This window comes from Dipodomys ordii, unplaced genomic scaffold (assembly GCF_000151885.1).
Source record: "Dipodomys ordii isolate 6190 unplaced genomic scaffold, Dord_2.0 Scaffold19, whole genome shotgun sequence".
Taxonomy (NCBI): domain Eukaryota; kingdom Metazoa; phylum Chordata; class Mammalia; order Rodentia; family Heteromyidae; genus Dipodomys; species Dipodomys ordii.
This window is the reverse complement of record NW_012267235.1, coordinates 15,927,914-15,954,640: the sequence shown is the minus strand read 5'-3', so window position 1 is coordinate 15,954,640 and position 26,727 is coordinate 15,927,914. Positions and strand designations below refer to the sequence as shown.

General features: G+C 46.3%; 2 protein-coding genes across 2 annotated transcripts in view; both read right to left on the bottom strand.

Annotated features, from left to right (window-relative positions):
* The window catches only part of LOC105983500 (chromosome unknown open reading frame, human C17orf85), a 52,228-nt gene extending 51,955 nt beyond the window's left edge, over positions 1–273 (bottom strand). Inside the window, exon 1 of the mRNA XM_013013410.1 lies at positions 73–273. Coding sequence (XP_012868864.1) covers positions 73–255 — 183 coding nt within the window. The 5' untranslated portion in view covers positions 256–273. The remainder of the gene's footprint in view (positions 1–72) is intronic.
* Positions 274–12,758: 12,485 nt separating this feature from the next.
* The window catches only part of Camkk1 (calcium/calmodulin-dependent protein kinase kinase 1, alpha), a 24,831-nt gene continuing 10,862 nt past the window's right edge, over positions 12,759–26,727 (bottom strand). Inside the window, exons 10-15 of the mRNA XM_013013156.1 lie at positions 25,130–25,183; positions 24,321–24,394; positions 22,387–22,474; positions 22,027–22,155; positions 21,504–21,607; positions 12,759–13,348 (exon numbers count right to left, since the gene is read on the bottom strand). Of these exons, the coding sequence (XP_012868610.1) occupies positions 13,276–13,348; positions 21,504–21,607; positions 22,027–22,155; positions 22,387–22,474; positions 24,321–24,394; positions 25,130–25,183 (522 nt within the window). The 3' untranslated portion in view covers positions 12,759–13,275. The remainder of the gene's footprint in view (positions 13,349–21,503; positions 21,608–22,026; positions 22,156–22,386; positions 22,475–24,320; positions 24,395–25,129; positions 25,184–26,727) is intronic.

Genomic DNA, 26,727 nt, shown 5'->3' with positions numbered 1-26,727 from the left:
TCCCCTCCCCGGCTCCGCGCCCTCCTCAGAGCCCCGGGCCCCGGCTCCGCGCCCCTCTGCCCCCAGCCCTACCGGAATCAATTCCTTCAGCGAGCGCCGCACTGGCACCATCTCCAGCTCGCCCTCCTCCACCTCCATGGGCTCCGGCTCGCCGCGTTCCAAGCCGGACTCCACCTCGGGAGACGGGAGGTTCAGGGCCGACCCCGACGGGGCCTCCGCCTTGACCGACACACGCAGGCCGCGGACGGCCGCCATAGCTGCCGCCGGCCGCACCACCGAGAGCCGCACACCCGCTGGCTAGAGCGCCGCCAGCGGCCACGGAGGAACACCGCCGCCGCCCAGAGCGTCCTTCATATTCCAGTCTGGCAGCCGCCCCTGGAGGTGCCGCCCCCCGGTGGCAGAAGGGACCAGCAGCCGACGAGGGGCGGGATACAGTGAGGGGGAGGTCGATGGGGGCAGGGCTTTTATAACCTCTGGGTACCTCTCGCCCCAGGTGACAAAACAGCTCCACCCTGAGGACAAAGCCTCAACCTAAACCCGGCACTTGAGTCCTCAGAATATAAACCAGTCGAGGGCTGGGAAGGTGGCTCAGTGGTAGAGTGCTTGCCTTGCATCCTTGAGACCCTGGGTTTGATTCCTCAGCACCACATAAGCAGAAAAAGCCAGAAGTGGTGCTGTGGCTCAAGTGGTAGAGTGCTAACCTTGAGCTGAGGAACAGCGCCCAGGCCCAGAGCATGACCGGCAAAAACTTTATGCCTTGAACTGATGAGCTGAGGGACAGCACCCAGACCTAGAGTTCAAGCCCCATGACCAAGAAAAAAAGAAGCAAAAAGAATATGAACCAGTCACTTCCAAGTGCTGAACCTGAATCCTTACAAAACTACAACCCTATGAACTAAGTTTCATTACTACCTTCCTTTTATCTATGAAGAAACTGAGGCATAAGGAAAATTGAGGCATGGCATTTTACTCAAGGTTCAGGCTACTTCAGGATTAAAATTAAGATCTAAGTTTGGGGCAGTGTCTTCAGAGCCCAGAATAAGAAAAGATCTACTGGCAGAAAAGTCTGAGACTCCTTATCTCCAATGAACCACCAGAAAATGAGAAGTGGCTCTGTGGCTCAAGTGGTAGAGGGCTAGTGTTAAGAGGAAAAAAGCTTAAGGACAGTGTCCCAGGCCCTGTTCAAGCCCCACAACAAACAACAAAGAAGTGATCTATCACTCTTGGAAATCTATATGGTTTTGCAAAGGTATTTCCCTTGTAAACCCTCTTCTCTTTCAAATCAAGTAATTTGCCCTTTTTTTTTTTTGTCGGTCATGGGGCTTGAACTCTGGGCCTGGGCGCTGTCCCTCAGCTCTTCAGCTCAAGGCTAGCACTCTACCACTTGAACCACAGTGCCACTTCGGCTTTTTCTGTTTATGTGGTGCTGAAGAATGGAACCCAGAGCCTCATGCATGCGAGGCAAACACTCTACCACTGAGCCACCTTCCCAGCGCCTTGCCCATTTTTTGTATACTCAGAAATTGAGATTCCAAAGAGGATAGTAATCTGCCCAATGCCAGAGCTCCAGTCCTAATTTCTTCACTTCTAGAGACTCCATTTACTAGGTACCTGTGAACATGATTTCCTGAAGATATTGCTAACAAGAGCCTAGTTGGGAAACAAGTGTATATAGGCTTCCAGAGAGCACCCTTGGTCTGTTTTTGAGTCCTAATTTTACATCTTCTCCCTGTGTAACCTTGGACTTATTCTGACCCCTTGCTGGGTGTGACTTCCTGAGAAAGAGGTCAATGGGCCCCTAGGGTGTTCAAGACCCTAAAGATCTGCTCATAGAGAAACAAATAATTATAAATCAAGGAAAACTGTGATCAAAATCAAACATACCATATGTGACCTTGAGTAATCCATACAACCCTTCAGGCATCAGTTTATTAATAAATTGACATGTAACCTCCTTCCAGAGGATAATTCCATGTGGTTTTAGGATCCAATAGAAGTGGTGTAGTACATCATAGTTTTTCTTAAATTGAGGCAGGACAAAGACAAGATGGAACTCTTTAGAAAGGAGATATTGCTTGATGAATGGGAAATAAAATAATTAGAAAAGTCTCCCTCTCACTCCCTTTCTCCCTTCTCTTCCCTCTCACTCTTTCCCTCTCCCTCTCCCTTTTCCTCTCCCTCTCCCTTTCCCTCTCCCTCTCCCTCTCCATTTCCTTGCAGCTTAAGGATTTAATTTAGGGGGATTCAACACTGTAGTCTAAAGCCATTCAGAGAAAAATGAGCCCCCCAGGCAGCTGTAACTGGCACATGTCTTGGGAATTTAGAGCAAGCCAGGGCATTGGTGAGACCTGATCACCCAACTCAGTACCACCCCCTTCCTGTCTTGTGCTGAAGTCAAGCAATAGAGAATTTAGAAGGTGATAAAAAAAAAAAAAACGTTTTTCCAAAATGTTAGTTAGTGTGACTCTCAAATTAAGAAAAAACAAAACCCAAACTAAAAAGCCTATGTCAAAGCTTTTTCTTTTTTCTAGCATTGAGATTTGAACACAGCATATTAGACACAAAGCTCCCTGCCCCTGAGCTACATCCCCAGTGCTCAAAGCTTTTATCCACTCATTAATGAATAAAGAAAGCAGCAACAAATGGAGACTATCAAAGACTAGTTAAAAAGAATTTAAGAATGAATATAGAAGCCAAGAGACTGTGGCTCATGCCTATAATACTGTCTACTCTGGAAGCTGAAATCTGAGGATCAAGATTCCAAGCTACCCCAAGCAGAAAGATCCAAAAGACTCACCCCAATTAATAAAAAGCAGTAGTAAAACTGAGGCTCAAATCATAGAGCACCAGCCTTGAGTGAAAAAGCCAAGTACAAGGCCCTGAGTTCAAGTCCCAGTATCAGAATGTATGTGTAATTTGAGTAGATTGAGAAGCACCTAGGAGATCAGTAAAGTGGTCTATGAGGCTGTTTGCAAAGAAGATTAGGGAGATGACCTATCCTAAAATGTAGGTTAGCCCCTCAATATGCTGGAGATCCAGATAAAAAAAGGAGCTGTAGCTCATGCCTATAAATTCAGCTCATGACACTGAGATCTAAGGATCAAGCCTGGACAGACAATCAGAAAGATTCTTATGGCTGGGAATGTGGCTTAGTGGTAGAGCGCTTGCCTAGCGTGCATGAAGCTGTGGGTTTGATTCCTCAGAACCATATACACAGAAATAAGCCGGATTTTGGTGCTGTGGCTCAAGTGGTAGAGTACTAGCCTTGAGCACAAAGAAGCTCAGGGACAGTGCTTAGGCCCTGAGTTCAGTCTCCAGGACTGGCAAAAGAAGAAAGAAAAAGAAGACAAAAAGAAGGAGAAGAAGGGAGAAGGAGGAGGAGAAGAGGGGAGAAGAAGAAAAAGAAGAAGAGGAGGAGGAGGAGGAAAGAAAGAAAAAAAGAAGGAGGGAGAGAAAGAAAGAAAAAGAAAAGACTCTTACCTCCAATTAACCTGTAAAAGGCCAGAAGTGGTAAGTGACAAGCAACAGAGTGCCAGCCTTAAACAAAACAGACAAGCATGCAAGGCACTGAGTTCAAGCCCTAGTATTGCCATAATAAATGCATATTGATAGGAAAGAAACAGTAAAGAATGTAACTGTAACCCCTCCTCTGTACAGTATTCTCACAAAAATATTTTTAAAAAATCACTTGCAACAATTAGAGAACACTGGAGACCTAAAAAAAAAAAAAAAGTAAAGAAAAAAAATTGGCGTCTAGTGGAATTCCCAGTAGGTCCTGTTCCTCTCTTCTGAAAAGAAAGAAATCATGAAGGTGTGGTAGTGCATGCCTGAAATCACAGCACTTGGAAGGCTGAGGCTAAAACAGAAAGAGTATAAGTTCCAGACCAGTGACCTGGGCTCCATAATGAAGTCAAGGCCAGCCTAGAGTAGATACTTTGTCTCAAAAACCTACAGAAGAAAAGGAGGGAGGGAAAGGAAAGATTGTGAAGAGAGCTCAGAGGCTTCCTGCTCACATAGGACCTTAGGAAACTACTCTTCCACATCCAGCCATCCAGGCATTCAAAGGCCACTGCAATCATCATTCAAGAGGGCACAACTACTACTCAAGAGTAAGATGCAGATCTCAGCATTATCCATGGTTTTGGAAGCACACAAAAAGTGAGAGTGATGAATCATGGAAGTGTCTACTCAGATTTCAAAGAAGTTCTAGCAGCCCAAGTCTCAGATGTAGGCCCAGATTTAACATAGTCTGAGATTCTCAATGTATAGCCCCAATGAGGGTGATGCATGACAAAGATTCACTGAAAACCCCAGGAAGCTAGACATGTCAAAAGCATAGGACACTTACCAAAGAAATCCCTAGGCAATGAGTGGCAACCACCAGCAAGGCCAAGGAGTAGAGCTGCCCAAACCTGTTAGAGCCCTTATTACTTTACCAGGTGCCTCAGATGCCAGAATTTAATGAATGCCCTGTTGGGGTCTGATCTTGCTGGCTCCATCCTTCTGTGCTGTTCTATTTCTCCCTTTAAAAATGACTATGTTAGCCGGGCGCTGGTGGCTCACGCCTGTAATCCTAGCTATTCAGGAGGCTGAGATCTGAGATCTGGGTTCAAAGACAACCCAGGCAGGAAAGTCCGTGAAACTCTTATCTCCAATAAAACCACAGAAAACCGGAAGTGGCGCTGTAACTCAAGTGGTAGAGTGCTAGCTTTGAGCAGAAGAGCTGAGGGACAGCACCCAGGCCCAGAATTCAAACCCCACAACCGCCAAAAAAAAAACAAAAAAAAAAACAAACTATGTTTACTATGTGCCACTGTATGTTGGTGAAAGGGTAGATTTGGTTAAAAAAATCCCATCAAAGAAGGGGCGCTGTAGCTCAAGTGGTAGAGTGCTAGCCTTGAGCTGAAGAGCTGAGGGACAGTGCCCAGGCCCAAAGTTCAAGTCCCACGACTGACAAAAACAAAAACAAACAAAAAAATCCCATCCATTAGCCAAGAGCAGGTGGCTAAAACCTGTAATCCTAACTACTCAGGAGGCTGAAATCTGAGGATAGTGGTTCAAAGCCAGCCCGGATAGAAAAGTCACCATGAGACTCATTTTCAATGAGCCACTCAAAAACCAGAAGTGTCAGTGCTGTGGCTCAAGTGGTAGAGTGCTAACTTTGAGCACAAAGAGGCTCAGGGACAGTGCCTAAGCCCTGAGTTCAAGCCACAGAATTGAACAACAACAACAACAAAAATCCATCTGTAAGTTAAGGCCAGGGAAGGAAAAAAGGGGCCCCTGGAGAGCATCTTGTAGTGGCTCAGTTGTGGAATCCTCATCACTCAGGAGGCCTCTGAGATGTGGAGGACGAAGGTTTGAAGCAGTGCAAGCAGAAAAGTCCACTAGACTCTGCTTCCAATTAACCAGCCAAAACCTAGGGCTGGAAGCCTGATTCACCTGATGTTAAAGTGCCAGGCTAGGCATTGCTGGCTTGCTAAATGGAACCAGACTCTGGAAAATGCAAGATTGTTTCAAAAATCTCAACCACAGAGAATAGAATGTCCAGTTTCTATCCTTCCTATTTCTGCACAATCTATGGCAGGAGTGACCCCATGAGATAGAACTACAGTTTCAGGTCAAATCCGGAGGCCTGTAGTGATTCAGCAGGTCTTTTCTGATTGGTCAATTGTTCTGTCTCATTTGCATAGAGGCAGCCAATCAGCCCACGGAATTAAAAACTAGACCATCTTCAGCAACCTGAAGGCAGGGTAGCAACAGCCTTTTATCCACTTATTTCTCTTGGGTAAAGTTCTTTGTATTCCCCCTTCCTTTTGTGTGGACTTCACTGGTGTAATTGTGGAGCAGCAGATGCCAACACTGAAGCTGCAATACTAGCAGGTATAGCCTGCTGCAGACCTGCAACTTTTGCTGTGAGATTCAAAGCCAAAAAAGCTATAATGCAAATGGGTTTTGCTTTGTCCAGGAGAAGAAAAAAGAAAATACCTTATCATTGAGAGTATACAACTTTTATTCAGTTGCCCATACTTGGATTTGAGCTAAATTCCTTACTCTTCCTAGGCAAGTGCTGTACCACTTGAGCCATACTCACAGCTTTTTGCTTTGGTTGTTTTTCAGACAGGATCTTTAGCCTACTTACTACATAGCAGAGATTAATATCACCGTGTCCAGCTTTTTACTCAAGATGGGTCTTACTGACTTAAACTGTTTTTGAATTTTAGTTCTACAAGCTCTGCTTCCAAAGTAGCTGAAGCTGTGAGCAACTGTGCTCAGCTCTGTTTATTGTTTGTTTGTTTTTAATTTTACAGAGTCTCATTGCTAAGTTTGCCTTGAGTCGGGAAACTTTAGAGTTAAACTTTTCTTTTTTTTCTTTTGGTCAGTCATGGGTCCTGAATTCTGGTCCTGGGTGCTGTCCCTCAGATCTTCAGCCCAAGGACAGCGCTTTACCACTTGAGCCACAGCGCCACTTCCAGTTTTCTGGTGGTTTATTGGAGATGAAGAGTCTCAAGGACTTTCCTGCCTGGACTGGCTTTGAACAGTGATCCTCAGATCTCAGCCTCCTGAGTAGCTAGGATTACAGGTGTAAGCCACTGGTGCTGTTTTAAGGGGGTTTGTTTCCTCACCCTTTCTATTCCTCCTCATGTTTCTTGCCCACCAGAACCATAGTTGCTGATGGCCATTCTCTAAGCATGCTCCTGGTGCTCTGCTTGGCCCTCCAGTACCTCCTCAGGCCCCAGCTTCAGTGCCTTTGTAGGTTCTTCTCTTCCTCCAGCTGTTACAGTCCAGCAAGGCTTACCTTGGACTCTCCTTCTGACCCCATGCTCTTTGAGCCATCTTATCCTACCCATGACCTTCAACTTCACTACCATCCACACCCTGGAGACTCCAGTTCTCCCTCTCCTCTGAGCTCCAGAGCCTTATGTCCAGCTGCCTATAGGACCTCTCCCCTTGAATGTCACAAGGTACCTCAGTTTCAAACAGCTGAGTCCATTTTACATTCCCTCCCACCCTGATCAGTACAAGTTAATCCAGGTGGTCAGGAGCCATGTCTGACCGCTTCCTGTATATCTCTCATATCCATCTGCTGCTTTTTTTTTTTTTTTTTTGGTCAGTCGTGGGGCTTGATCTCTGGGCTTGGGCGCTGTCCTTGTGCTCTTCAGCTCAAGGTGAGTGCTCTACCGCTTGAGCCACAGCACCACTTCTGGTTTTCTAGTGGTTTATTGGAGATAAGAGTCTCACAAACTTTCCTGCCCGGGCTGGCTTTGAACCGCGATCCTCAGATCTCAACCTCCTGAGTAGCTAGGATTACAGGCATGAGCCACCAGCGCCCGGCTTCATCTGCTGCTTTTTATTTTGTTTTTGGTGTCCATACTGGGGCTTGAACTCAGGGCCTTAGCTTTCTCATTCAAGGTTGGTGCTCTGCCATAGCTCACTCCTAGCTTTTTGCTGATTAACTGGGGACAAGAATCTCACAAACTTTCTTGCCTGGGCTGGCTTCAAATTGTGATTGTTCAGATCCCTGCGTCATTTGGCAAGTATTACAGATGTATAGCGACCAGCTGCCATTGCTAACTTCCACCCTCCCAGCCACTCCCCTCTGTTTCCTTTGTTCTGGCCACCATCATGTCTTACCTTGGTCCTGCAGTGTCTCTTATTAGTTTCTCTTTTTCTGGTTCTTCCACTCCCATGCTCTTCTGCACTGGAGCCAGCACACATTATCCAGCCCTCCCTTACCTCCAGCTTCCCTTGTAACACTTCTCCTTCCCACCATCACCACTTCAGTTCTTAGAAAGCCTGATGCTCCCTCCCTCCCTAGGACCCCAATAGGGTCCTGGCACAAGGTAGTCTCTCTGTTGAGAGCTTTCTTTCCCTGCTCCCCACCCTTTCCCCCCATCTTGGCCTAGTTAGTTCTTCCTCATCTTCAGATTCCAACAGGAGCATTCCTTCCTCTGAAAAGCTTCCTTAAGAGTAAAGTCAAATAACTTGCTTTCTGGAAATCTTTCCAATAGAGTGCTTGGATCCGTTCAAAATCATCTAAGCACTTATCTGGCAACTCGGTTAATGTCTGTCTCCTACAATGGGTGGTAGAGCCTTGGGAGCATCAACCGTGTGTTGATGTAATTCAGTGTCAAGCTCAGTGGCTGTTTACCAAGAACCTTGGGCAAATATTGAAAGGATGGATAGATGGATAAAGGGATGGACAGATGAACATACTGAAAATAAATGACCTTTTCCCATGCTAAATTTAGGAATATCTACCACCCTTCTACTAAGTTCTTGCTGTTCACTAAAATGATCTGGCAAGCTATAAACGTACATGCTGCAGGATTCCAACCCTAACTTTCTGCAAATGGCAAATCCATGTTGACAGACCAGTGGCTGCTGGGGATGAGAGGGGATGGATAAACAAGAAGACTGCAGAGATTTTTCTGGTAGTGAAACCATTCTACATGGTATTATTATGATGACTATATGTCCTCATACATTTCTCAGAACCCACACAATATAAATATAAAGAATAAACTCTAAGACTCATGATGTAAGCTGTGAAGGTAGATCAGCTAATGGATGAATGGAGGTTTTGACAAACTGGTCCCAGTCTTGTGGAAGATGGGTCAGGTACCAATCTACATGCTAAGAATGCCTCTGGGGTTATACATCCAGGAAGACTTCCTGGAGGATGTGGTTAGGAAATGGTGAGGGCAGGAAGACTGACTACCAAAGCCAGGATAGACTGATAAGTTGGTCAGAACAACCAGTATATGGATATATTGCTGCCTGGATAATGCCTGGGGGGGGGTGATGGTTTGTCCTCTGGCCATCCCAGCTGGAAAATACGGATGTGTCTAAGCCTCAGAAGAAAAGGTTGAGTGCAGGCATGTATTGGGGAGGAGGGGTTGTAATTAGGAAGAAGATGGCCATTTAAGCTTGGAACATAGTATATTTTCAAGGCCCTAGTCCAGCTGAAGTGTTATAGGGAGTCCCTATAGGCCAGGGCACGGTTCCACAATGAGGTAAAGGACAGGCCCCTCTCTAGTCTCCCATCCCCCATTTTCCTCGGGTTTCAGAGCTAGCACCACCCCCTGCATTGCTCCCTAGAGGGACTGCCCAGGGAATAATCTACTTGTCTGCCTAAGCAAGGTGGGGGTGACCCCATAACTTGAAGTTTTTTGTTGTTGTTGTTTGTTTTTGGCTAGTCCTAGGACTTGAACTCTAGGCCTGGGCACTGTCCCTGAGAGCTTCCTTTGCTCAAAGCTAGAACTCTACCACTTGAACCACAGCACCACTTCCAGCTTTTTCTGTGTTTGTGGTACTGAGAAATTGAACCCAGGGCTTCATGCATGCTAGGCAAGCACTCTACCACTAAGCCACATTCCCTGTGTCTTCCTGGAACAGCTGGAACTCTCAGTGGCTCTGATCACCCTTCCCTCCACTTCTGCACACACTGAGATGTGCTGGAAGAGCAGAGGTCAGGCAAAGGGCCTATGGCATCCAGAATGCCCCTGAGAAGCACTGGGGCCTCCCCAGAATGCCTCCCAAGCTTTTACCTGAACCCCACTGCCACCAGGCTCAGCTCCCCTGAGGGGTAAGGTCTAGAGAGCATGCTTCTTTGACGTGTGTGTGTGTGTGTGTGTGTGTGTGCCAATACTGGGACTTGAACTCAGGACCTGGCCACTATTCCTGAGCTTTTTCACTCAAAGCTAGTGCACTACCATTTGAGCCACAACTCCACTTTCAACTTTTTGCTGGCTATTTGGAGATAAGAGTCTTGCAAGCTTTCCTGTCCAGGCTGGCTTTGAACAATCCTCAGATCTCAGCCTCCTGAGTATTTAGCATTATGGTGCCTGGCTTCCTGATCCGGTTTCCTACCAATGTACTCACTAGAGGGTTCGTCCTCAAGGGCAGTCCTTTTCAAAACAGGACTTGAGGGTCTGATGTTGACAGGCAGTGGTAGACACTGAGGAAAGGCAGGGCCCTGGGGGATGGTAGCCTGAAGAGCGGTGAGCAGGGAAACTAGCAGTGGGGGATGTATGGCTCCTGACTCAGCCAAACATCCAGAGGCCAGCATGAGGCCTCCGCATGCTAGGCTGAAAGGCTGAGACAGATGGACCTGGCCAGATGGGTACTCACAACCTCTCTGATGAAGGCAGGGATTATGGTGATGACCAAGAAAGCAAGGAGATAAGAAATGGAGGAGGCTGACATTGTGGGACTGTGGATGTGGAAAGGAAAAAAGAAAAAGACTCATTTAGTTTGGGAATTTTTGTCTGGCTGCCAGCACCCTTCTGGGAGGGTTGAGTAAGCCCCTCCCAGGAGCCTGGCAGGATGACCGGGAAGCAGGCAGGAGCATGGTGTTCTCCATTCCTCATGTAGAAAAACTGGCCACCACAGTCAGTGGGCCACTCTAGCTTGGTCTCCCTCCTGGATTTCAGTGCCATGCCCGCTGGTCGACCTCAGCTGGAAACTCACAGCTAAGCAATCACTTATCATGCAAGATATGCTGGCCCCCGCTCCCCATGTCTCCCTCACAAGGATCCCATTTGCTGAATGCTTACTATGTACTTCCAGAACACAAGACTTCATTTAGCATCACAAGATTCGCACAAAGGAGATGCTGGTATCATACATATTAAACCAGAAGGAAATCAATGCTCCAATGACTTGCCAAGGGTGATACAATTAAGGAACAAAGCTTAAGTTCAAACTCAAGGCTGTCATTGCTCTGAAGTGCCCTAATAAGGGCAGGGATCAGGGCCCAGGGCTAGGGAGCATTAGGAAGGATAAGAGGTCTACAGCATGGGGACTCCAGTGACACTGCTCAGGGACTCCTGCCCCTTGATGTATATCTGCCTGGACCAGATATCTACCTTCCTGTGCCAGGAAACAGACAGGTTACCCTATGAACAGCCTACTAGCTCTTCAAAAAGATCCCATGAGACCTTTCAAGGAACCTGAGGTGCACACAGGATGGCAAGCTCTCTCCTTCCCTCCCTCCCTCTCTCCCAGAACCCTTCACACTACTGTGACGGAATGCCCAGCACCAGTGGCTCACACCTGTAATCCTAGCTACTCAGGAGGCGGAGATCTGAGGATTCTGGTTTGAAGCTGGCCAGGGCAGCAAAGTCTCTGACACTCTTATCTACAATGAAGCACCATAAAGCCAGAAGTTGCACTGTGGTTCAAAGTGGTAGAGTGCTAGCCTTGAGCAAAAAAAGCTCAGGAACCTAGGCCCTAAGTTCAAGCCCCACAGCTGACAACAATAGCAAAAACCTCCCAGAAAAGTGAGCACTGTCAGCTGAGCCAGCCCAGGAGAAGAGCACATATACTGAAGCAGAATGTGTATACACAATGCCCCCTACTTTTTTCTTTAACTCAAAAAGGCTTTTATTGTTTTTAACTCACTTCCTGGGAAGTTGATTTTTAAAACACTCTTATAGAGTTTGTTCAGTTGTGCTACATTCAGAAACAATGATGCCAATTCAAACCCTCAGCAATGGGTGAGAACCCCCACCACATCCTGGCTCTGCCAGGCTCATTGATACCAGCCACCCTCCTCCATGCTTTTTTCATGAAGATGTCCAATCCTTGAAGCTTCCTGAAACCCTGGATCCTCTGACTATCAGCAGAGATGCTCAAGAAAACTTTGTTGTCAGTAATTGGCTTTGAACTTGTCTCCCATTAACTCTATAGAAGTGTTTTTAAAGATAGTATTATATTATTATTTTGTATTAAGCCCTGGGTCACACTGGCTGTCTTAGTGCAGAGGAGTTGGAGAGAAATGGGAGCCCATTAATAATGGGCCATCTTCTGCTCCCAGCCTTAAATAGACATAGACATTATGTTACAGATGCAGGTACCGGTGTGAAACATGCGAGTGTGCTGTGTGCAGCAGATGGCACGTACGCGCATGTGGGCATGGAGGTGTGACATATTCCCACAGGGGCAGAGATGTGGCAAGACATGATTCAACCGCCCCTTTCACACCTTCTCAGCCTCCCTCTCTTACAAACAAGTCCTCCCATTATATGAAACCCACACAGGCAGTGGAAATCCCTTTTGTGGCCCACATTTTCAGGGGTGGAACCTGAGTCTTGTGGGTTTTTTCCCTTTAGAGATCAATCTCTGTAAGTGTTTAGTCAGTAAACATCATGCAGGCCAAGCAATCACAATCTCAGTGAGAAGACAAAACCTGCTAAGAAGGACATGTCCATATGGGTGCCCCCATCTCCCACCCCAGGCAGGGGTGTCTGATGTCCTAGGGAGGAGGTGGTTGATGGAGTGCTTGGCCCACCTGCCAGGGTACACATTGTGCTGGAGCCCTTGTTTGGCAAGGCCTCCCATCCAAACAGTTTATCCTTCATCCAAGGAAGGTGACGGGCAGGCTAGTGAAACATCAGATCCCAGTTAATCCCACATTTGCAAGGTCACAGCTCTGTGAGCCCTCCGCCGATGTCACCCCAATGCTACTTCTGCAGCCTTCGCTCTGGGAAGCCTTGGGAGCGAGTGTGGTGGGTGGAAAGGGGTGCTGCTCCTGGTTCAGGCGTGGATTCCATTCTTGATTCAGTCCAGGCTATTTTCTAAATGGTGCTGGATACAAAACATGATCCAGGAAGGGCAAGCCAGTCCACCTGACTACCAAATCATGAGTATGCTTCCCAGCTGCGGGAAGGGCCACAGAGGATTCCCCAGTAGCCTCCTCCCTCCAAGCCCCATGGTCAAAACAAAAATAAAAGACAACAGAAAAAAAAAAGGGAATCTGAATTTCATATCCAGTTTTGGCCTTCTCCCTGCTGAGGTCCAGGCATACATTATAGAGGTCAGAGCCTTCATAACCGCATTTGTGGGGAAGGGAGCTTGTGTACCTCCATGCCCAGAACAGAGCAAAATCCTCCATGCAGTATGGAAGCTGAGCCAGACCCACCCAGCCGTGGAGGTCTCAGAGTGTAGTTAAGCCAGGGTTCCACCTGTCATCTTGGTCTCCTACCTTCTGTTCTGAGCCTGGGTTCCCCACAGGATAGGTTAGGCCAAGAAGAGCTGGAACCAGAAGGAAGGCCCCTTGGGGGCCCTGTTCCCCATGCCATGGATGACACATATTCCAATCCTGTCCCTGAACATGCCTGTGCACAGGTCATGCAGCACAACAGGGGAGGGGGCCAGGGAGGGGACTGCAGTCCCTAGCCCCCTGCCTGCAGAGGCAGCTGTTGCATGAGGGCGGTGGGCCTCTGGAGGTGTGGGATGAACATGCTACCGGCGGCCCTGGGCACATGCAAGGGCTCAGGATGCAGCCTCATCTTCCTGGACGCCAGGGAGTTCCGGGCTTTTGCCTCCTTCACCATACCCTTCTTTCCTATTGGGAGAGACCAGGGCAGGGGGATCGATGATCACTCTCACACATTCATGAATGCAGCTTACAATCCTTCTGTGGCTTCTTGGTTTCCTGAGATAAACTTCTCAGGAACCTCTGATGATCCAACCCAGATGACTTCCTTGGAGAATCAGCCAGGTCGTTGATCTTAATCAGCCCTCAGCAGGTGTGGGTTGAGGGTCTTTCACTAGCACTTTTTTCCCCCTTGCTCAAAGGGCAGAGTAATCTGTCTTAAAATTTGGTCACATATCTACTGGATTCCTATAGTTGACCCTTCTGCCCCAAGGCCTCTCTTTACAGGCTCACACCTGTCATTCTAGCTATTCAGGAAGCGGATACCTGAGGATCATAGTTCAAAGTCAGCCAGAGTGGAAAAGTCTGTGAAACTCGCATCTCCAATTAACCACCAAAAAGCCAGAAGTGGGCTGTGACTCAAGTAGTAGAGTGCTAGCCTTGAGCAAAAGAGCTCAGGAATAGCACTCAGGCCTTGAGTTCATACCTCAGGACCAACAGAACAATAACAACAAAATTCAATGAATTAGGAACAGATGCTGGAACTCTGCAATGAAATAAAAGTCTTTTTTGAAAATTATACTTGGTAAATGAACACATGAGAATTAGGAAAGAATCAAACATGTAAACTCAGCAAATCAATAAAATCCTAAAATCAACAGGGCAAAGAAAAAAAGAAAACCCAGTACTCAATCTGGAGGGAAAAAAGCCCCACAAGAGTCAACAAATGCTTTTCAATAATAAGCCTAAGCTGGGTGCTGGTGGCTCACACCTGTAATCCTGATACTCAGGAGGCTGAGATCTGAGGATCATGGTTCAAAGCCAGCCTGGGAAGGGAAGTCCACAAGACTCTTATCTCCAATAAACTACCAGGAAAAAAAATCCAGAAGTGTAGCTGTGGCTCAAAGAGTAGCCTTGAGTAAAAAGAAGCTCAGAGGCAGCTCCTAGACCCTGAGTTCAAGCCCCAGGAAAGGCATACATACAAATTAGTAATGAGAAGCCTAATGTAAATGGTCTTAACTCCCCAATAAAAAAACAGACTAGATGACTAATAAAAAACATGACCCATTTTTTTTTCAAAAAAAAAAAACACCTTACAAAGCTGGGTGCCAGTGGCTCACACCTGTAATCCTAGCTACTCAGGAGGCTGAGATCTGAGGATGACTATTCAAAGCCAGCCCAGGCAGGAAAGTCTGTGAGACTCTTATCTCCAATTAACCACCAGAAAACCAGAGGTGACGCTGTAGCTCAAGTGGTAGAACGCTAGCCTTGTGCTGAAGAGCTGAGGGACAGCAGAACCCACGCCCAAAGTTCAAGCCCCGAGACTGACAAAAAAAAAAGTAGCTATACTCACATCTGACAAAGTAGACATCAAGTTGAAATAGGAGGGATTAAAATAATTAGATATTTATGAAGAAGATACAAAATATTTATTTTTTTTGGCCCATCCTGGGGCTTGAACTCAGGGCCTAGACACTGTGCCTGAGCTTCTTTTGCTAAAGGCTAGCACTCTACCACTTGAGCCACAGCGCCAATTCTGGCTTTTTTGTTTATGTGGTACTAAGGAATGGAACCCAGGGTTTTGTGCATGCTAGTCAAGTACTCTATTACTAAGTCACATTCCCAGCCTGGTACACCCAATTTTATGAAGCAATCACTACTAGACACAAAGAGACAGAGATCCAGATGCAAAAACATTAGATGCCTTCTAGACTCCATTCTCACCAACAGATCATCTTGACCAAAAAAAATTATATATATGTATATATACATACACACACACACACACACACATACACACACACACAAATCTTAGCATTAAAGGACATTGGACTTAGCAGTAATCTACAGCGTATTCAATTCAATGACTGCAGAATATGCAGTCTTTGCAGTAGCCCATACAATTTTCTCCAAAACAGACATCTTAGGCCATAAAAAGTTTTGACAGCAAGCACCAGTGCGAGCACCGATGGCTCACGCCTGTAATCGTAGCTACTTAGGAGGTTTAGATCTGAGGATCACAGTTCAAAGCCAACTCTGGCAGGAAAGCCTGGTGGTTTATCTCCAATGTGGCTCAAGTGGTAGAGCACTAGCCTTGAGCTGGAGAGCTGAGGGACAGCACCCCTTGACTGACCAAAAAAAAAAAAGGTTTGACAGCAAGTGCTAGTGGCTCACATCTGTAATCCTAGTTACTCAGGAGGTTGAGATTTGATATCTGAGGATCCTGGTTCAAAACCAGCCTAGGCAGGAAAGCCAATGAGACTTATTTTTTGTGGGTTATGAGGCTTGAACTCAGGGGTTGGGTGTTGTCTTTGAGCCTCTTTGTGCTCAAGGTTAGTGTTCTACCACATTAGCCACAGCACCAGTTTTTTGTTTGTTTCTTTTTTTGAGTGGTTAATTGGAAATAAGAGTCTCACAGGGATTTTTCTGCTTGGGCTGGCTTCAAACTGTGATCCTCAGATCTCAGCCACCTGAGTAGCTAGGATTACAGGCATGAGCCACCAGTGCCTGGCTAGTAATTTCTTTTATCTTAACTCATCATAACAGAATAAAATTAGAAATTACAAACAAGAGAAACTATATAGACTACACAAACACATGAAGATAGAACAATAGTGGGTCGATGGAGAAGTCAGTGCGACCTGAATAATTGTGGCTCACACCTAGAATCTTGGGTTCTTGGGAGGCTGAGATCTTAGAATCTTGGCTTAGAGCCAGATGGGCAGATGAATTAAAAAAAAAAACCTGGGCTGGGAAGGTGGCTCAGTGGTAGAGCACTTGCCTTGCATGCCTGAGGCCCTGGGTTCAATTCCTCAGCACCACATAAGCAAAAAGAAAAAAGCCGGAAGTGGCACTGTGGCTCAAGTGGTAGAGCACTAGCCTTGACTGAAGAGCTGAGGGACAGTGCCCAGCCCCAGAGTTCAGGCCCCACGACCGGACCCCCCAAAAAAACAAAAAACAACAAAAAAACCCTAACTCCAATTAGTCAGCAAAAAGCTTGAAGCAGAAATGTAGTTCATGTGGCAGAGTGTCGACTACAGGCAAAAGAATCAAACAGGAAGAGGCCAGAGGCTCTGAGTTCAAGCCCTAGAACAGGCACAAAAAATCAGTGAGGAAGTTAAGTAAACTGTAATCAAATGAAAACAAAAACAACTTGTCAGAACATTTGGGACATAACAATGTGAAGATAAAAGTTTATAGCTATGAGTACCAATATTAAAAAAAATTAAAGCGATCTCGAGGAGCATGGTGGCTCACATCTGAAATTCCAGCTTACTCAGAAAGCAGAGATCTTGGCTTGAGGCCAGCCTAAGCAAGAAGATCTTGGCTAGAGGCCAGCCCAGACAAAAAGTTAAGGAGATCCTATCTCACTCATCAAGCCAGATATGGTGGTACTTGCCTGTGATCTTGACTACTGTGAAGATTGCAGTACAAGGTTAGCTTGGACAAAAACTTGAGACCCTCACTGAAAAAAATAACTAAAAATAAAAAGGGCTGGAGGCAGGGCTCAAGTAAAATATTTGACTAGCAAGCATGAGCAGCTGAGTTCAATAACCTTGGTACTAAAAAAGAAGGACCTTAAAAAAAAAAAAAAAACAAGAACAGCTGGGCACCAGTTGCTCACACCTGTAATCCTAGCTACTCAGGAGGCTGAGATCTGAGGATCACGGCTCAAAGTCAACCTGAGCTTGAAAAGTCTCTGAGACTCTGATCTCCAATTAACCACCAGAAAATCGGAAGTGGAGCTGTGGCTCAAGTGGTAGAGCACTTGCCTTGAGCTGAAGAGCTCAGGGATGGAGCCCAGGCCCAGAGTTCAAGCCCCAAGACCAAAAAAAAAAAAGCCCAAGAAACCCATAAGAACAAGACAACTCAAAATTAATAGAATAAAGATCAGAGCATAGAGTAATAAAATGGAGACTAAAGGAACAATATAAAAGATCAATGAAATAAAGAATTGATTCTTTGAGCAGATGAAAGAAGATTGACAAACAAGAGAGCCAAAAGAAAGACAGATTCAAATGAATAAAATTAGAGATGAAATGGGGATATTACAATAAATTCAGAGAATAATTAGGGAATATTATAAAAACATATTCCAATAAGCTGGAAAATCCAGAACAAATGGATAAATTTTTACTAATATGACCTACCAAAATGGGATATAAAGAGAATACAAACAACTTTAATTCATTTATAATGAATAATGAGCTTGAAGCAGTATAATCTCCCAGCAAAGAAAAACCCAGATGGTTTCACTGTTGAATTCAATCAAACCATTAAAGAACTAATACTAATGCTCCTCAAGATACTCTATAAAAGAGAAAGGGAAGGAATGTTACCAAACTAGTATTATACTCTGATGCTAAACTGGATAAGGACAGTAAAAGAAAAGAAAAAAAATATATATATATATACATACAGACACACACATGTGTATGTAGGTAGAGAAAGAGAGAAAAGGGAAAGAGACTTGTCTTTAATGAACATAAGTGCAAAAAATTCTCAATAAAATACTTGAAAACAAAATTCAATAGGGCCAGGTATTAATAGCTCATGCCTATAATCCTATCTACTCAAGAGGCTGAGATCCAAGAATTGCAGTTCAAAACCAGCCCAGGCATGGTCATGGGCCTGGGTGCTGTCCCTGAGCTCTTTTTTCTCAAGGCTCTACCATCGTGAGCCACAGAGCCACTTCTGGTTTTCTGGTGGCTAACTGGAGTTAAGAATCTTACAGACTTTCTTGCCTGGGCTGGCTCTGAAACACAATCCTCAGATTTCAGTTTCCTGGCGTGAGCTACCAGTGCATGGCCATGAGACTTCTATCTCCAATTAACCAGCAAAAAGCTAGAAGTAGAGGAGTGGCTCAAGTGATAGAGCCAATCTTGAGCAAAAAAAGCTAAACAAAAGCCCTGAGTTCAAGCTCCAGTACTGTCACAAAACAAAAATAAAAACCACACAGACACATAAACATGCACAAATACATACACATGCACACACACATACACACATACTACAGGTACATATGCATCATAAGCTGGTTTCATTCTAAGGATGCAAGAATGTTTCAACATATATAACTCAACAAACATCATATGACACATACATAAAATTAAGGAAAAGGGGCTGGGAAGGTGGCTCAGTGGTAGAGTGCTTGCCTTGCATGCATGGGGCCCTGGGTTCGATTCCTCAGCACCACATAAGCAGAAAAAGCTGGAAGTGGGGCTGAGGCTCAAATGGTAGAGCATTAGTCTACAGCTGAAGAGGTGAGGGACAGCGCCCAGGCCGAGTTCAGGCCCAACGACTGACCAAAAAAAAGAAAAAGAAAAATTAAGGAAAAAAATCATGATTATTAAGAAATGAAGAAAAAGCCTTGACAAACATGGCCATGTCTTCATACTAAAACCTTTGAAGAAACAGAAGTAACATATTTCAACATAATAAAGGCTATATAAGATAAACCTATAGCCAATATTGCACTAAAATGGGAAAAACTGAAAGCATTTTCTCTAAGATCAGGAACAAGACATCAACTCCCTCAGCACCACATAAGCAGAAAAAGCTGGAAGTGGCACTGTGGCTCAACTAGTAGAGTGCTAGCCTTGAGCTGAAGAGCTGAGGGACAGTACCCAGGCCCAGAGTTCAAGCCCCATGACTGAAAAAAAAAAAAAAAAGCAAACACTTAGGAAAAACCAAAGGTGGTAAAAGATCTCTTCAATAAAAACCATGAAATACTGAGGAAACCCTATCCAAAGGAATGCAAGTCAGCATACAACAGATCTACCCAAATACACACATCTATTCATAACAGTCAAGCTATGGACTCATCTTAGGTGTCCAACAACCAATGAATGGTCAAAGAAAATGTGGTATGTATACACAATGGAGGATCATTATTTATATGAAATTATAAATTTATGGAGGATTATTATTTATATGAAATTATAAATTTATGACACTTGTAGGAAAATGGATAGAACTAAAAATCATGATGTTAAATAGAAAAAAAATCCAGATTTAGAGAGCTGAGTGTTATATGTTTTCTCACATATGAGGAATCTAGGCTTAATATAGACAAACAAATGTAAAAGGTAGACTAACTGGTATGGACTCAGAATGGAGGAGGAGAAAGGACAGGGTGATGGGGGGAATAATATGCTTAACTACATTGCATATATATGTGAAAACAGCACAGTGCAACTCACTGAAGTTGCAAAAACTGGCAGGGAGGTGGAAAGGGATTTGTGGGAGTAACAGTGATCATTTTCAAGGTGTATTGTATACACTTATGGAACTGTCACAACAAAACCCTTTTTTACAACTAATATAGGGTATTAAAATAACAATAGTTAAAAATTCAATTATAGACTTTTATGGCTGCAAGGGACTTAGCCAATCTCTCTTTTTTTTTTTTTGTCAGTCATGGGGCTTGAACTCTGGGCCTGGGTGCTGTCCTTCAGCTATTCAGCTCAAGGCTAGCACTCTACCACTTGAGCCACAGTGCCACTTTCTGTTTTCTGGTGGTTAATTGGAGATAAGAGTCTCACAGACCTTCCTTCCTGGGCTGGCTTTGAACCTCAATCCTCAGATCTTAGCCTCCTGAGCAGCTAGGATTACAGGAATGAGCCACGGGCCCCTGGGCTGACTTAGTCAATCTTGAATGATCAATTGTCAGGATACAAATTAGGTGCAAGTGTTCTTAACCTGTGGCTGGATTGTCTTGCCATTAGGGGGCGCCAGGCCAAAGGCATCCCTGGATTGACCAGATGGCCCTGAACTGCTTGTTGTCCTGTTGTGATTATTGCTCTCAGAACTGGCCCCTTTGTCAAGTTCTGTAGGATTCTCCTATGCCATGTGCAATTGTAGCATCAAAGCCCTGAGACCTAATGAGCTCAAGAGACAATGTGCCTGATTCTTGACCACCTTTCTGAAGAAATGGAAAACTACAACTCCCTGTCAGGCCTTTCCTAGGTTCTACCCCTTGCTATTATGAGGACATTCCTTGGAAGGACACAAAGGAAAGAACTGTTTTCTGAGAGGCTGGGCTGATAGCTACAGACAGCTTTCTGTGGAACACGCTCATCATAAAGCAAGCTTAGACTCAGCTTCCGCTAACCTTCGCTTGCCAGTACCCTTCACAGTTCAGACAAAGGAAGTGAGCACCACCTGAGACCACACTGTGGCTCAGGACCACATGGATCTCTCTGCAGATCCGTGCACAACTCCAACAGCCTTGTTAGAATCCTAAGCTGACTTTTATTATAGTGGAAAATCTGAGAATGAGAATGAGGCCTCAGTGTTTGTGGACTGCTTTTCTGGGCTCTCCTAGGAAGTGATGAACTCAGATATGTGGCTCACAGAAAAGCCCTCAGGGAACAGTGGGTCCTCTTCTATAGGCTCAGCCTATCCATGTGGCCTTGCAAAGAACAGCATTCGCAAAGTGCCAGCCAAAGGTGACACAGGCTGTTTTTTTTTTGTTTTTGTTTTGTTTTGTTTTTTTTTTGTCGGTCATGAGGCCTGAACTCTGAGCCTGGACCTGGGCACTGTCCCTCAGCCCTTCAGCTTAAGGCTAGCGCTCTACCACTTAAGCCACATCGCCACTTCCGGCTATTTCTGCTTACGTGGTGCTGAGGAATCGAATCCAGGGCCTCATGCATTCAAGGCAAGCGCTCTACCACTGAGCCACCTTCCCAGCCCCACACAGGCTATTCTTAATGTAGCCAACACCCATTCCAGGGCCCACTTTCCATGAATGAGCCAACCTCTACAAGGCATGGACACTGCAAACCTCTGTCAGGCTGCCAGGGACTGAGGGAGTCACAGATAGGGAGCCAGATGGCTAAATAGGATCCCATGGTAGAATGTGACAGCATCAAGCATCCATGAGAAGGAAGATCCTTCTTCTTGTGCCATGGAAGGCAGGGTGTACATCAGGGACACTAGGCCCAGCTTGGGGCAGAGGTGGCCTAGGAAGGTCCCTTCTAGCTCCAATTCATCTTGAGGGCAGAGGTGCAATTGGGGCCCTATTCTGAGACTCAGCTTCATCTCCAGGCTCTGGGGACAGCCCCATAAGAGTGGCCCAACCCATCCCAGGAAGCAGCCCACAGACCAGGCCCGCAGTACATACGTCACTAAGTTCCCTGGAGCAGACATGGAACGCTCTTCCCTGCGTGCCTGGGGTTCAAATGGATTCCCAAAGGAACGTTTTCTCAGCATAGACTTGACCAGGATCTGGGGAGCACATGACAGCATGAGGAACTAAGGCCTGGGACACTGGGACACACTCGGCAGCTCTGGCTCCTGAGAGGGTGGTTGTGGTGTCTGGAGCTGCTTCTAGAAGGCCTCAGAACATTTCACTGTCACAGCCTGGATATCCATGCAGTGCCCAGGGAAAAGCAATTCAGCCTCTGCAAGCTTTCTGGCCTCAGCAAGGCTTGTAAGTTCTAAGTCATCCACTCTCCTCACCAAGCCTTCCATATGCAGGCCACAAGGCTCAGACTCCATAACACACCCTCACTCTACAGGCCTTCAGCAAGCAGGGGTCACCAAGGCTTCAAGCCAGGTGCCCTCCATGCCCCCAATAGGTCCAAGCACAGAACAAGTTCAAGCGGTACACAGGCCCACTTCAGACTCTCCCAGAAGGATCTTACCACTGTGGTCCAGCTAGGAATGAGCTTGACTGAGTTCTTTACTTCCTCCTCAGTCACCTCTACCACACTGCAGTGCTCTTCCTCTGAGGGCAGGGGCTCCTCCCCATGTTTGGTCACCCAGGGGTGCAACTGTGGAGGCCAGAAGAAAAGAGAGGCTAGAGCTGTAAGTGGTAAGATACCCAATCAGCAAGGATCAAAGACATCCTACTGGCAACAACATTGAGATAGTCCAAAGCCCACAAACCCAAGACCCCAAACCTAAAACCCAAGGCACTTCATGTCCCAGGGCAGTATCTCAGGAAGGGGAGACAAGCCTGTTTTGTGTGTCCCAGCCCAGCTCAAGGCCTCCTGTCCCCCGACCTTGATATCAGGCACCCCAATTCTCGTTTCAGGATTCTTGTCCAGCATCTTCAGGATCAAGTCCTTGAGCTCCTCGCTGACCTCAGGCCTAGACAGGGGAAGAATAGACACAGGTACACTAATGAGAACCCCCTCCCTTCTTGCCCTGGGTTCTGACACTCAGCCCGCACTCCTCCTCACATGGACGAGAAGACAGTGGAGGCCTTCACTCTCACTCTTCCCTCCACCTGTATATGGTCAGGAAAGTTCCTCTCTCTAACTGAGGGGCACTTAGGCTCAAGGATAGTAGGTTGCTATATTGCCACTCAAGCGAGTGTGGGCAGGGAGAAGAAACTCAGAAGAGGGGAACAGCACTGCCAGTCTAATGGCAGCCAGTATATCTCCTTGCCTAAACACAGCTTCTTTGCTGCCATTCCTGGAGCACCCATCTGTCCAAAACTGGAGAGGAGTATGAATTTTGGGGGCTTCTCTCTGCTATCTTAAATGCTAAGTCTTTGAAAACTCCTGGTCCCTAAAAATTCCTTGTCTCTAAAACCTCCTAGGTCCCAGGAGGGATTCTCAAACAGGAGGCACAGTAGGAAGAAATACTAGGAGCCAGGAAACTAAAGGATAGTAGGAACTGGACTGAATCCAGTTGGGTAGTGTCAGAGTCACAAAATCCAAATGTTCTTGAATGCTGTGGCCTTGGACCATGTTAAGCATAAGCTAGTCAGACGCACTGTGCTTAAGCAAAACTCGCCAGGCCTGTATTGGATGGAGAGGTGAGGGCCATAGAAGCAATGGTTTGAAGTGTGGGGAGAGAGGCTGAGGCCTGAACTAGGCAGGGGCACAAGGAACTGGGGCTTGAAGACAAGTAAGAGATGGGCTTGACAGGACTTGGGGACCGGACAGGCAGTGGGTGCAAAAGGGCAAGAATCAGAGGACAACTCCCATTTCAGTTGCTATCCCACCCTGGTCACTCCCACTGATGGTAGAAGGTTCTAAAAATAAGAAGTCAGGGAGCTAGGCTGAAGCCACAACAGCCAAAACCATCTGAAGAAGCATGGATGATCAAGGAGCCCCCAGACCAGCCCCTGGGCTCAGGGAAGGGAGCAGATAGGAGGGGCCTTCAAATCCAATCCCAGCTCTCAAATTCAGTTCTCCTCCAGGGCCTCTGCTTGTCTACCTGCAAAATGGACAACACTCTGGTATGTTGAAGACCCTCATCCTATGTGAGGAAAGTGGAAGTTCCTCTTGGGGTCACAAGCTGTGTGGAGTTAGTACTGCTGACCCAGGCTGGCCTTCAATGAAGCTGTGGTATGAATGCCTGACCTGGGGCCAATAGCAATGAACTCTAGGCTTAGCGGTCCCATCTATCCAATGAGATATAACTCCTATATCTTGGAAACCCTCCACTCAAGAGTTCTGCTTTTGTGGAAGTGGTGCTATGACACAAGGGGTAGAGCGCTTGCCTTGAGCTAAAGAGCTCAGGGACTGTGCCCAGGCCCAGAGTTCAAGTCCTACAACCGACCAAAAAGAAAAAAAAAAGTTCTTCTTTTTCCAGGTGCCAGTGGCTTATGCCTATAATCCTAGCTACTGGGGAGGCTGAGATCTGAGGATCACAGCTCAAAGCCAGCCCAAGCAGTAAAGTCTGTGAAACTCTTATATCCAATTAATCACCAGAAAACCAGAAGTGGTGCTGTGGCTCAAGTGGTAGTGCATTAGCCTTGAGCTAAAGAGCTCAGGGACAGTGCCCAGGCCCAGAGTTCAAGACCCACACACAAAAAAAGAGTTCTACTCTCCACCTGCCCAGATGCCCTCCCAGGGATCAGCATCCCCACCTGCAACTCTGCAGGCTGGGGTGTGGTCCTCAAAGGGCAAAAGCTCTGCTAAAAGTCAGATACTCCTCCCCAGGAGTGGGCAGAGCCCTCTGGTTCCCTGGGTGCACAACTCACTCCTCCGGGAAAACCACAGGTTCGTTCTTGATCTTCTTATGCAGGGCAAGGATGTACTCATCAATGAAGGGGCACTGTAGAATGGAAAGGCAGAGAGGAGTTGTAGTTGCAAGGCCACAAACTGCTGGGAGGAAGTGGGGTGCTGGGGATAGCAGGGAGCTGTCAGGGTCCCTAGCTACTCTTGCATCTACTTGGAGGGACTTCATCTAAATTTGTTCAAGGCATTGCGTGAAGCAGGGCTCAACAAATAAAACCCAACACGTAATTTGCTGAGGGAACTCTGAGGCTCCCTACACTTGCTGGTGGTACAATTGGGCGAGCAAGGTCTTTGCTCCCAGGGACTGGCATTTGGAATGTGTTTGCCAAGATCCCCTGCTGTCCCCCAGTGTGGTCACTAGAACTGAGCCAAACATTGACAGAGATCTTGGTCAAATCAAAGTTGGATGTTCCCAAGGATTAGTTTGACCCAGAGCATAAGTAAAAGATACTTGGTTGCATGAATGTATGGATAAACGGACAGCATCAAGGGAGAGGGATGGGGCCACTCTGGCTGGACAGGTGGCAAAACCATCATTGACTGCTCCCCTCAGATGCCTGCTATACTGGAACTCCACAGTGCTCCCTCCCATCCCCAGGGAGATGAGAGAAAAACAGAAGAAGAAAGAAACTCTTCTCCCTCAGTCCTGAGTCTTAGGGAGTCTCAGGGAAGGGCCTGCATCTGTCACACAGACCTGGCTCTCTGGGCCCAGCCTTGGGACCAGGACTTTGGGCTGTCCCAGGTGTTGTCCCTCCAACCCCCCAGCACTCACCTTCCCATAAACAAAGCAGTACAGAGTAACTCCAGTGGCCCATACATCCAAGGCCTAGAAAAAAGAGCATGCTCACATCAGTTCCCAGTGAACACTGCCTTCCCCTAGTACATAAAACTCAGTGGGCTATGGTGACCCTCCTTCCATCAAGTGTTTATTCAACAAAATTCCCCGGTCCTTGGTCCATGCTGGCCCTCTATTGAGTACTGAGGACTCCATCATGACCACAAGAGAGCTGCTGCCCTCCAGGGGTTCTAAGCCTCCTTGGGGAAGGCAGATGTGTTTTTTAGGTCAAAATATTCAAAGCTTCCTTTATCCAGTCACATTTGCTGCTTCTATGACATAGATGTTCCCCAGAAATTATTGTGTGTATTGAACTTCTACTCAATAAACCAGCTCTAGCTTCCAGGCACTGACCTTTCTTGTATTAATCCACTGAAGAAGCTATCTCCAACCCCCACTTCCTGCTTCCTGACACAAAAAGCATCCCCTATCCATTGAGGCCCTGCTTGCCCCGCTTGCATCTGAACTCAGGGCCTGGTGCTCTTGGCTTTTTCACTCAAGGCTTTTTTTGCTAGTTAACTGTTTTAAATGGTTTATTGGAGATAAGAGTCTCATAGGGGCTTTTCTGCCTGGGCTGGCTTCAAACCATGTTCCTTAGATTTCAGCCTCCTGAGTAGCTAGGATTACAAGTGTGAACCTCTGCTGCCTGGCTATATAACAAGTCTTACCAGTGATAAATTCCTCAACCTTGACCATTGTACTAGGTTATGTAAGACAATGCCCTTATTCTTAGGAAACATGTACTATAGTATATAGTCTTAAGAGACATAGTCTCCAACTTAACTTTCAAATGGCTCAGAAAAATGAAATTGAAAAAGGAGCTGGGCACCAGTGACTCACACCTGTAATCCTAGCTACTCGGTAGTCTAAGGTCTGAGGATTGCAGTTCAAAACCAGCCCAGGCAGGAACATCCTTGAGACTCTTATCTTTAAGTAACTACCAGAAAACCAGAAGTAGAGCTGTGGCTCAAAGTGGTAGAGTGCTAGCCTCGAGGGAAAAGACACAGGAACAATGCCTAGGCCTTGGGTTCAAGCCAGATGACTAACAAAAAAGAAAAAAAAGAAATTGAAAAAGATATATGAAAAGAAAAATTAAACTGGGCACCGGTGGCTCAGGCCTGTAATCCTAGCTACTCAGGAGGCTGAGATCCAGGATCAGGATTCAAAGCCAGCTGGGACAGGAAAGTCCGTGAGATTCTTATCTTCAATAAACCACTCAGAAAACCCAAAGTGGTGCTGTAGCTCAAGTAGTAGAGCGCTAGCCTTGAACTGAAGAGTGAGAGACAGTGCCCAGGTCCAGAGTTCAAGCCTCATGACCGACAAAAAGAAAAGAAAAATTAGCCAAAATATTAACAACTGGTGAACCTGGGCAAAGTTACATGGAATTTCTTTGTAGCATTCTTATAAGTTTTCTGTATATTTGTAATTATATCAAGATAAAATGTTATTGTTGGGCTGGGAAGGTGGCTCAGTGGTAGAGCACTTGCCTTGCATGCTTGAGGGCCTGGGTTCGATTCTTCAGCACCACAAAAGAA